Source organism: Vicugna pacos, chromosome 3 (genome assembly GCF_048564905.1).
Source record: "Vicugna pacos chromosome 3, VicPac4, whole genome shotgun sequence".
In the NCBI taxonomy this organism is placed as follows: domain Eukaryota; kingdom Metazoa; phylum Chordata; class Mammalia; order Artiodactyla; family Camelidae; genus Vicugna; species Vicugna pacos.
The window spans coordinates 2,637,682-2,649,202 of NC_132989.1; the positions used below are offsets into that span (position 1 = coordinate 2,637,682).

The 11,521-nt window shown below is 53.8% G+C and overlaps 1 protein-coding gene across 1 annotated transcript; it reads left to right on the top strand.

Annotated features, from left to right (window-relative positions):
- The first annotated feature begins 330 nt into the window (after positions 1 to 330).
- RNF187 (ring finger protein 187) lies at positions 331 to 3,744 on the top strand. The gene is made up of 5 exons (XM_072952042.1): positions 331 to 526; positions 716 to 1,389; positions 2,387 to 2,479; positions 2,684 to 2,905; positions 3,411 to 3,744. The coding sequence occupies exons 1-5, from the start codon at positions 331 to 333 to the stop codon at positions 3,411 to 3,413; spliced, it is 1,188 nt and encodes a 395-aa protein (XP_072808143.1). The 3' UTR covers positions 3,414 to 3,744.
- Positions 3,745 to 11,521: the final 7,777 nt, after the last annotated feature.

Sequence of the window (11,521 nt, forward strand, 5' to 3'; positions counted from 1 at the left end):
AAACCAAAAAGCAATTCCTAGGAAGATTTTGCACATACATGGAATAATAGAGTCACTTCTAAATAACTAAAAATTTCATAGCTTTTTTAAAAACCATTAAAAAAAATTTAACACTACCACCAGATTGCTCCTCCCCAAAACTTTTGTCTTTTCTAAAGAAATGCTAACAGATTTCCTGGTACCAGGCCAGGAGATTAGCAGCTCTGCGTTTTATCAGGTGTCTTCACTCTGAATCAATGAATTTCCCTGCCTCCGCATTCCTCCGCGCCTGGGATTGCGCCAGGAACAGTGGATTTGAGGCCCGGGCCCCAGGAAGGACGCAGGCTGCTCATGCGGGTGGCCCACACAGAACGGGTGCCCCCGCACGCCACGCCGGACATGTGCACGCGGGGAGGCCCACGCGGCCCCAGGCGTGCTGAACGACTCCACTCCCGAAGCGGCAGGCGAGAGGGCCCGCACAGCTGGTTTGCCAGCCCCGTCCCCACCCCCCAACCCCGCGTGGGCGTTGCGCCACAAGGAGGTGCTTGTAACTCAGGTCCTGGCAGCTTACAAAAAAAAAGGATTTAAAATAGACATTTCAAATAAATCTGTTTCCCTCTCGCACACGAGTCGTTTATGGGAGGAGTGACAATCCCTGTAAGATTTCAGCGTGCGAAGACGTGGGTCGGCCGGCTGGCACACCACGGCTAGCTGGGCCGGGCTGGGGCGCGTCCAGCGCTGCCAGGAGCCAGGCGGAGGGGAGCGCTCCGCTGCCAGGACACAGGAAGGTGGAGTACACCGCTGCCAGGACCCTGCGCGGTGGAGCGTACCTCTGCCAGGACCTTGCGCCGGGCGCCCCGCCATCCCGGTCGCCATTCTTGTCCTCTGTCCCAGCTCTGCATTCCCGTCCGCGCGTTCCCATCCCCGCCTCTCCGCGGTGTCTCCGGCCTCGCCCGCCCGCCCAGCCACCCGTGCGCCCCTGTCCGCGCCCTCCTCGAGGGCCCCGCCGCCGCCGCCGCCCTGGCGCTTCCCGGGGGCCCCGCGGAGGCCGCCTGCGCCCTGTGCCAGCGTGCGCCCCGCGAGCCGGTGCGCGCCGACTGCGGCCATCGCTTCTGCCGGGCGTGCGTGGTGCGCTTCTGGGCCGAGGAGGACGGGCCCTTCCCGTGTCCCGAGTGCGCCGACGACTGCTGGCAGCGCGCCGTGGAACCCGGCCGCCCGCCGCTCAGCCGCCGCCTGCTGGCGCTTGAGGAGGCGGCCGCGGCGCCCGCTCGCGACGGCCCGGCCTCGGAGGCGGCGCTGCAGCTGCTGTGCCGCGCGGACGGGGGCCCGCTCTGCGCCGCTTGCCGCATGGCCGCGGGGCCCGAGCCGCCCGAGTGGGAGCCCCGCTGGAGGAAGGCGCTGCGCGGCAAGGTGCGCGCGGGCGGCGCGCCGTTAGCTGCCCTTCCCCCGGAGGGTGTCCTGTCCCCCTCCCCATTTTCCGAAGGGCGCCCTGAGCCTCATTTCCATCTTCTGGACGGTTCTCCGTCCCCATCCCTCCCCCCATACCCTGCTTGGTGTCCTGTCCCCTGTCCATCCTGTGTATGGTGCCCACTGCCCTTTTTCCCAACCCTGGATGGTGCCCTGTTCCCCCATCCCCTATTCCCGGATGTTGCTCTCTCCCCACTCCCCCACCCCCGGAAGGCTTTGCCCTTGGGGGGTGGGGCTGCCACAGGGTGACGTCGTGCGGGGAGCATGGCAGTGACGCACAGGGGTCTAGATAGGCGGGTGGGGCCCACAGCAGGACTCCGTCTGCAAGTGGCCGGTAGGATAGGGCTGTACGTAACTGGGAACTCAGAACTGGGACCTGGGACCATGGCGTGGGCATCGGACATCATGGGGTGGTGGGGGATGGGGAAAAAGGACACTGTCCAGGAATGGGGGCCTGTGTCAGGGGTCGGATGCTGGGGATCCCCTTGGTGGGCAGTGGGGTGTGATGTCCAGGAGCTGTGTTGGGGTTATAGCATGTATCCAGGGGAGTTGGACCCCGCCTCCTCCTGAAGGGCCCAACCCACCCAGTCAGCTGGGCAGTTCCTGGATATGGTCATGCTCACCCCAAAAGGGCCATTCTCCGTCCCTGTGCTGGGGACAGTAACACCAGAGACCCCAGGGGACGGCCTTGTGTACAGTTACCCGCTTAGATTCTTAGCATGAGTACTTCTATCAGACTTCCTCCTGGAGAGAACTTAGGGGGTCACTCAGACCCAATCTGGCGCCTGCAGGGTTCTGAGGTGTCTAGTGGGCCAAGACCATGGGCTGAGGCCTTCTGGACAGTTAGACGGTCAGGGGACTCTGATGGTGTGATGCCCCCCTGGTTGGCCCCAGACCTTCAAACGTGGCCACACACCCTGTAACAAGCATGTTTTTCCAGGAGAACAAGGGGTCTGTGGAGATCATGAGGAAAGATCTGAACGATGCTCGGGACCTGCATGGCCAGGCTGAGTCTGCTGCTGCTGTGTGGAAGGCAAGTGGGGTGGGAGTGGAGTCCACATGAACGAGGGAACATGGATATGTACCCTGACCCTGTCTGGCAGGGTCTTGGGACGCAGCTGAGCATTGTACAGCAAACCCTTCTCTCCTCCTTGAGATGGTCAGTGGTGGGTTGGAGGGTCTCAGGGTGTAGCCCGAGGACACGGGTGTTCCTCCCTGCTGTCCACCTGCCCTTTAGGGACACGTGATGGACCGGAGGAAGAAGGCTCTGACTGACTACAAGAAGCTTCGGGCCTTCTTTGCTGAGGAAGAGGGGCGCTTCCTGCAGGAGGCAGAGAAAGAGGAAGGGTCCCCTGAGGATGAGGACGAGGACCCGGCAGAGAGGTTCAGGTCCCTGCTGCAGGCTGTGTCGGAGCTGGAGAGGAGGCATCGCAACCTGGGCCTCAGCATGCTGCTCCAGGTGGGCCCCCTGTCCTGTGTCAGAAGAGGGAGGGCAGACGGGGCGCGGATTCCAGAATTGGCAGAGTGGTTGCTTACCAACAGGGGAGCCTTAAGCCAGCTGCCTGGTTTGTTTGGTGCTGAATTTCAGGAATGAGTAATCCAGGAGACTCTCCAGTGGCCATGAGGTCAGGAGAGGCAGGGGCCCTGAGGAGAGTCGCTGTTGCCATGCCCTCCTTAGACTCTCTGCCCCGAGGCCTTGCCTAAACCTGGAGATTCGGGGCTCTTTGCACCTCCAGGTCTGATTCCGGAGCAGGCAGCCTCCATCCGTCCTTGCTCTGGGCTGAGAAGTGTCATTTACCTCTGCCAATACTGGTTCATCAGCTCCAAGTTGGGGGTGATTGCGGGTGATGAGGCTTTGGCCTTGGGGAGATGTGTGGGTCTGGTGGAGCTGGGGTCCCTAGTCACCTGGGTTCCAGGATAGAAGCTCCCTGTCTCCCTCTCTCCTTCTCTCCCTCCCCATGCAGTGATGTGCTGTCTGCCCAGGCACCAGGCAGAGGAAGCTTGCTCCACCCCTGGCCTGAAGCAGCTCCTCCATCTGCCTCCTTCTGGACCCCCTTGTCATCTTTCAAGACACCCCCTCGCCCTGAGTGTCTTCACTTAGGTGTAGATGCGGCCTGTGAACTGTAGATGCCCGCCTAGGGTTGTTCAAGACAGTGCTCCTGAGAAGAGTGTTTGTGTTCCCTTCTCCTCTGGGTGTTCATGTTTCGAGGATGTAAACATTTCACTGTAGAGGTCTGTACTGAGGGTAAGTTAACCTGAGTATGTCCTGCCTCCATAAAGCTCTTTTCACTGCCCCAAGTCTTGTCGGATTTGCTGGGGTCTCCGTGGGCCGTAGTCATCGTCATCTCCAGGCAGCCTAGGTTGTCCAGACCGGGTACCTGCCCTGTTTAAGTGCAGCCGGTGACAGGGCTGCTCAACCAGACATGCACACCTGAGCCCTCAGACCCCTCCACCCACCCACCCATGCACTGGGCCTGCCAGTTAAGGTTACATTTCAGATGAGCGTCAAGGGAAAGGAATGTCCAGGGTGCCTGGGTCGGGTGGGCCGGCTGATCAGAACCTGTCGCCTCTGCTTACGGTCCTCAGGCTCTGTGTGTCTGCTCCTAGTGTGTCTCCTTGTCCTGCTCTCATTTCTCCTTCTGTCCGTTGGTTGCCGGCAGTCTCCCAGGAATCGGCCTTACCATCACTGTCCTTCCCTGTCTGCCTGCTTGTCCCTCACTGACCCCAGATTTCCCCCTGGGGCAGGAGGAGCCGTGCCAGGCTCAGGCCATCCCCAGGCCGCTCCGTGGTGTTTCATCTCCTGCTACCTCTGGCTTCCCTTCATATTTCTTCTGCTAGACAGATTTAACAAAACCCCTGATTTAGTAGTAGTGTCATTATGCAGGTCAGTCCAGGTGACAAAAACGCAGCACAAAGTGACAAGGTCATGGGGTTCAAGAATTGATGCAGACAGACATTTAGGATGGTGGCTAGGGCTGTGAGTCATTCCGGAAAGTACAGCTTTGTGACCAGTGGCCCGTTTCTGGATGAAGCCTCTCAGACTTGGGAGTCACTGGCCCTTGGCACTGCTGGCCTCTTGTGTTTTTGTGTGCTTGGGGGTGGCCTGTCTGCCTGGTAGCCAGCGCTCAAAGAGGACCTGCTCCAGTCAGTTTGCTTGCCATCCCTCCTCCCATCTAGCTCCTCCCCATAATCCGGCTGGTCGCAGAGGAGGCACTGTGCACTGTCTCATGTCAGGGGCTTCTGTGGGTGGGCTCAGATCAGGGGTTAGCCCTAGGAGTGCCTCTGTCCCCCTCCCTGGCTCCCATTCCAGAAGCATTGGGGGCATGGGAGGGGGCTGGCTGCCTGGCCTGTGTCCAGTAGGCCAGGAATGTCCCCAGCACGGGTGACCTTTGATTCCAGCGAGCTCTGGCGTCCCACTTAGCAGCTCTGAATGTCCAGTGGTGAAAGCTCCACACCGGCCTGCCCTCACTTGGGTCAGCTCCCACCCTCTGCTCCCCACTGACCAGTCACAGTGGCCTTTCCAACCTTGGACCTCTGTTCTCCGTGGAAAAGTGTTCCTCTACCAGATGTCTGTCTGCATGGCTGCTCTCAATCTCCTTCAAATCTGTGCTGAAATATTTCCGGAAACGTCATGCAATGAAGGATCTTTACAAGCTCCTGCCCTCAATCTGGATGAGCAGGATCTGAGTGAAGGTGTGGCTTCCCCACAGCCCAGGTTCTTTTGGCTGGTCCAGGCGCACATCAGCCTGCATGTCTGAGAGGGACGAGTGAAGGGAAACCTAGGCTGGGCTTTTTGTGGGCAGACAAGAAGCAGTTCTGTCTGCCAGAAGGCAGGGAGCACGTTTTAAAGAAATCGATTTATTTATTCAATACTGAGATACATTTCCAATTCTTATTATTAGAGATTAGTGAGAAAAGTCATGAATAGTTGGGACCTGTGGCCTGTTTTCTTTCTTTTTTTTTTTTTTTTTTTTTTTTTTTACGAAAGCACAGATTTTGCTTGTGTTGTTTGTATTTGACGGGGAGGTAATTGGGTTTCTTCATTAATTTCCTCTTGGAGCGGGTACTGGGGATTGAACCCGGGACCTCTTGCATGCTGAGCACGTGCTCTACCACTTGAGCTATACCCTCCCCGCTTTCTTTCTTTTTTTCAACAGTAGGTTATTAGCAGTTAAGTTTTGGGGGATTCAGTAGTTACATGTGAAATTTCAAGCGTACAGAGGGTTAATGCACCTTAACCCCTTGTCTTTTTAAATTATTTTATTTTTAAAATTTTTTTTATCGAAGTGTAGTCAGTTTACAACATCTTACCAATTTCTGGTGTACAGCATAATGTTTTAGCCACTGTGGCCTGTTTCCAATGTCAGGATCCTTTGTCCAAGGGGAGTAGGGACAAATGCTGAGGGTTGTGTTCACACTCCTAGTTGAGAAATTCATTGCATTTCGATGACAACAAAATACGGAAGGAGATGCTTGCATTCGTAGATGGTCTGAGACTTGCACGTGGAAATGCCAGTGAGGTACTGCGCCAGCTGAGGCCTAGGTGATGTCAAGCTTGAGTCAAGACGCCCTGAGCGGGTATGGGCTAGCACTGCTCTTTGAGAGACCAGCCTGAGAGGGTCAAACTAAGTCAACTTAAGAGAGTCAGGCCAGCTGGGAGGTTAGAGGGAATGAAGGCTCTGGTGCTCATAGTGAAGGTTTATCACTGGGAAAGGAGACAGGTTAACAAGCCAAGGGGAGAGGCACATCAGGAAAAGTCCTGATTCTGTTGTCCTCCCCGTGGAGTCAGGGCAGTGACGCTTTCCCGCATCTGTGTGTGACCAATCCAGTGAAGCATGCAGAGCTCGGTGGGGGGGGGGGGTTCCCTGAGTCTCGGTGTCCACAGCCTCCGTCTATGTGGTCCGTTGCATTTGCGTGCTGACTCCCCACATGGCTGGCCTTAGCCTGCAACCCCTCAGGAGATGGAGCTGTAGGACCCAAAGCCCCTGCCCCACACCAGAAGGTCAGACCACCCAGTGTGGCCCGTGGCCCCACGCACACAGACAGGCAGGGCACCCCGAGGGCTCCGAGGTCACGTCCCGGTAGTCACCTAGACAATACACCATGTGCTGCCTTACAATGTGGCAATTCCAGCCCTGGTTTGCTGTGCTAAAGAGATGCCAGCGTGGTTTGATGAGGTGGCGGGCACAGGACCATTAATGAATCTTGTTGGAGGAGATCCCACATCCCTGTGACTGCGGAAGCAGGCAGGTGGCTACGGGGGATGCCAGCGTGGGGAGCTGTGCAGTGGACCTGGTTCTGCCACAGGGCATGGGCGTGGTGGGGCCCTGACTTGACTTGCATGCCCAAGAGGTACGGAGAACTCCAGGGGAGCGAGTCTGCTGGCAATGTCCTTGGTGCAGGTGCCGCTTTGTCCCCGGGTATGACCTGCCGGGGAGGGCAGGCCTTAGGGCTATTGCCAGTCCCGAGGATGGGGCTGAGCTCTGCGCAGACCTGCGGAACGCTGCCCATCCTATCGCTGTGGTTGGTAGGATTTCCCCTAGCTCCGCCCTGCCATGGGGGGCGTGGGCTCATGGAACACAAGAACTACCCACAGTGGTTGACGAGAATACTGCCATTGCTTCTTTGCCCCCATCTAACAAACTGGGGTCCATCTGGGGCTGGGAATGGTTTCCTCAGGTGAGATGATTGGGCTTATAAAAAAAAAATGCCTCTTCTGCTCAACTAAGTGTCTCATGGCCGGAGTCAATTCAGACAGAGCAGTAGAAGGTGTTCACAGTGTCCAAACCTGTGTGGCTCATACCGAGACTTGCAAGGAGCTCCTGCAAATCATGAAGAGCCAAAAGTGACTGGAGTGAAAATAACATGGCAGAGGTGTGGACAAGCAAGTGTGTAAGAGGAGCCAGAGGGCTCAGAAACCCAGGAGGAGATGCTCAAACTCCTTAGTTTTGGGAGCAGAGAAATCACATGCCCTGCAAGAGGAATGACTCACACTGTTGGGTTGATGGAGATGGGAAAGCTGCCACCCTCTGTCCCCTGCACCACTGCTGCCGGGTGTCATCAGATTTAGGGCATGACCCTGGACCCAGTGACCCCACTTCCAGGTGTTCCTTCTTTAGTCCTCCCCAGGCCCCCAGAGGGATGCACACTCGGGCATCTGCGGCACTGTAATCTTGGGCGTTGGGCAGGGAGAGTGCCAATGCCCCTCACTGGGGGAGGTGGAAGGGATGGAGGCTGCAGAGTATGCTGAAGCCCCGAGGAGATAACAGGAGTTGGACACATGGGGATACATTAGTGCTTAGAGCACTGAGCTGTGGCATCATGCTGCAAACAAGACAGTGAAGTATAAAACAGTACTGTTTACCTAAACTTAGTGTATGCCATGGAACACTTCATGGTTGGAAGAATATTTCACACAGGATAAACGGAACCCATTAGGGTATAGTTGCCTATGAAGTGGGGACTAGCAACAAACCAAAGGAAAAGAACCAAGATGACGCACAGGGGTAAGAAGAAGGGAAGGAGAGATGCTTTGGTGGTTCTGGGACCACCCTAGCTTAGGACTTCACATTAGGGAAGAAAGTTAGGTTCCATGATACTTTAAGTCACTTTGGGGTTTCTGTAGTGGCTAGCTAGTCCTGTGACTAACTCTTTGTCAAATCTGGGTGTGTATATGCAAGGAGCCTTAGAAGTTTGGGAATATTAAGGTGGTATGCAGCCTGGAAGAAGTTGGGGGCCCTGCAATAAATGAACAAAGAATACTTTATTTAAATGCGCAAGCACACTGGTTCAATCTTATGGACTCACTGGGTCTCTCTGGCCATGCTACATCATACAGATTTCAGGGGACCTTCTTCCTGACTCTCACCTTGAGACTCTAGGAGGCTGTGCCCCCCACCTTGGAGTATCTACATTTCTTTTTACTTTCTCCGTGGAGTCCCAGCAATGGTAACCTTGAAGCCCTCTGTCCTGTGCTCCATCCTCCCTCAGGTGTGGGACGGGTGGTGGCAACTGTTCTCACTTCGGGTCCAAAGGTAGCCTCAGGGCACACCTAGTGTTTTCTCAAGGGAAGGCTGGTGCCTGGGAGGGGATGGAAAGCCACAAACTAGGTAACAGCTGAAGTTACTTAGAAAGTGAGGTCCCCACAGGTTCATACTGGGCAGCGAGAAGCAGTAAGGCAGCACCACTCCTCCCCCAAGTCCAGTGGTACAAAGTTGAAGTGCTTCATTTCTTAATGGAATCTTAACTCAATTTGGAGACGTAATTTAAATGAGACAAAGATCCTGAATTTTTTAGGGATGTGCTTGTGAGCCATTTCTACTTGACAAATCATTCAAGTATTTATAGAGCTATTTAGAAATGAAATGTCAGTTAAACACTGTCATCATTACAAATAATGATCGAGTAAGTCAACCAGTCAGAGTTAAACTTTCACAGGACATGGTAGTAATTATGGATGAAAGGAGTCTGCCACAAAGGTAACCAGGAGACTTTGCTCATGTTTTGTGAAAAACAAGAGGAGGCGCACAGAATTATGAAGCAGCCATCCCACTTTTGGGTATATATCCAAAAGAATTGAAGGCAAGATCTCAAAGAGATAACTGTACAACCATGTTCTTAGCAGCATTATTTGTAATAGAGGAAAGGTGGAAGCAGAGAAATAAAGTGGTGTATACATGCCCCCCCCCCCCAAAAGAGTAGGCAGATGTGAAAAGAAGTCAGCAGAAAACCGGAACACATTGGTCACAGATACAGGGACTCCTCACGTCTCTTTTTGTCTGCAGTATACGACTATCCTCGTAAAATTTCTCAATCCCGCATCTTGGATCAACCACGGAATTCGTTTAGGGACAGAGAACGGTGTCTCTTCCTCTGCACGAGCAACCTCTGCTGGTTGACTTTGTTGCAGACTCTTTCGTTAATTGTAAAGATTTTATTCTCACGGTGAGGCTCCCGGTGACCAGTCCCCCCACCTCCCAAGTCCAGGCTGGTCTGCGGGGGCTTCCCCGACACCTCGACTCGGGGTTAGGCTGCGTTCAGAGCTGGCCGCGCCTCTGCGGAGAGCTGGCCACCGGCGCGTCCTGCCACCTCCTGGGGCCTGGCGCCCATCAGTAAGGCGACACTCTTGGGCAAGTCTTGGGCTCGGTGTTTCGAAGGCTCCTGGAGGGCCCCCCTCGGCCACAGCCTGGCAGGGACATCTTGCTCTCTGTCTATCCGCTTGGGACCAGCAACATCGGAGAGAACCCGAGCCTGAAAGGGGACTTGAGGAGTGTGGCCGAGCTAAAACGTCCATTCCCCTGCCTTCCAGCCGGCAGAGGCAACTGGGCAGCCCTCGGATTCCCGAGGACGCGACCATCGGTAAGGACGCACAAGCCAGACTGCTGAGCACGGCGCTGCGCTCCGCACCCTGGGTCCCGGACCGTATGCAAATGAAGCGGCTTTCCAGGTCTCGTCTGATTGGAGAGCCTGCTAGCTCGTAGCAAAGCAGCCAATTGGGCTACGAGGCTGCAGAGGGCCCTTATCCCATTGGCGGCTGCAACATGCAACAGGGAGCCCCCCACCTAGTATAAAATCCACCGGTCGGCGCTGAACTCGGAGTTCGGCAGCCAAACCAGCGTGGTGAGGCACGCGCCATCTCCTGTTGGCCTTCCGCAGCGATGAGGAGCTCAACAAGCTGGTTGGCCGTGTGGCCACCGCGAAATGATAGTGTCCTGTTCAATATCCAGCCCGTGCTGCTGCGACCCCACAGGGCCTTGCAACACCAAAGGCTTTTTTCAGGGCCACCCACTTGGCCAGGAGAAGGATTATGATATATCACTTCCTCATTCCTCTGTCTTTATCCTTACTTGTCTCTGTGCAGATGAAGACCCAGAGCCAAGATTGGTCTAAGAGCTGGCAATGGCCCTAGCCTTCATGCAGAAAAGGTGTATGTATCACTGCTGGCCACAGCAGGCGACCTGGGCCATGGCAGGGACTTTGCAAGAATGTTGTATGGGATCGGAGACACATACGGGCATGTTGTAGCAGTGTTATGGAACAGGTTTCCTGGGGCGGCGCCAAAGGATACTTTCTGTGGCCTGGACCCCTCTAATCTGTAGCAGGCCCTGAGCCTCAGAGCAGAAGTCATCCCTGTGGCATTTAGTCTACTATTCATTGCTTATAGATTGTTTTTTATCACAGCAATTTAATTGTCTCACTCAATATTGGTCACTCAATATTTCTTAATTAAAAAGAGTAAGAAGAAAAACAGGACAGACATGAGAGCCATCAGATTGAAGCAGAGATGTAGAGAAAAGAGAACCCTCATACACAGTTGCTAGGAGTGTAAATGGTGTAGCCACTATGGAAAATAGTTTGGAGGTTCCTTAAAAAACTAAAAATAGAACTACCATATAACCCAGCAATTCTACTTCTAGGTACATATATGGAAAAAATAAAAACACTAATTTGAAAAAATACATGCACCCCAGTGTTTATAACAACATTTGCAATAGCCAAGACATGGAAGCAACCCAACTGCAAAACAAAAAGACAACCTATGGAATGGGAGAAAATATTTGCAGATGATGTGACTGACAAAGGCTTAATTTCCAGAATATATAAACAGCTCATACAATTTAATAACCAAAAAACAAACAACCCAATCCAAAAGTGAGAAGACCTAAACAAGCAATTCTCCAATGAAGACATACAAATGGCCAATAGGCACATGAAAAAATGCTCAATATCACTAATTATCAGAGAAATGTGAATCAAAACTACAATGAGGTATCACCTCTCACCAGTCAGAATGATTATCATCAAAAAGTCTGTAAGTGATAAAAACTGGAGAGGGTGTGGAGAATGATTATCATCAAAAAGTCTGTAAGTGATAAAAACTGGAGAAAAACTGTTGGTGGGAATGTAGTTTGGTGCAGCCATTATGGAAAACAGTGTGGAGATTCCTCAAAAAACTAAAAATAGACTTACTATATGATCCAGCAATCTCACTCTTGGGCATATATCTGGAGGGAACTCTAATTCAAAAAGATACATGCACCCCAGTTCATAGCATCACTATATACAATAGCCAAGA

Bases quoted from the DNA above. Each gene is read 5' to 3' on its own strand.
- RNF187 (XM_072952042.1), top strand. From the start codon at position 331: ATGCGGGTGGCCCACACAGAACGGGTGCCCCCGCACGCCACGCCGGAC. The intron at 527-715 runs GTAACTCAGGTC...GGGCGCGTCCAG, and splicing joins TGCGCCACAAGGAGGTGCTT to CGCTGCCAGGAGCCAGGCGG. The intron at 1,390-2,386 runs GTGCGCGCGGGC...ATGTTTTTCCAG, and splicing joins GGAAGGCGCTGCGCGGCAAG to GAGAACAAGGGGTCTGTGGA.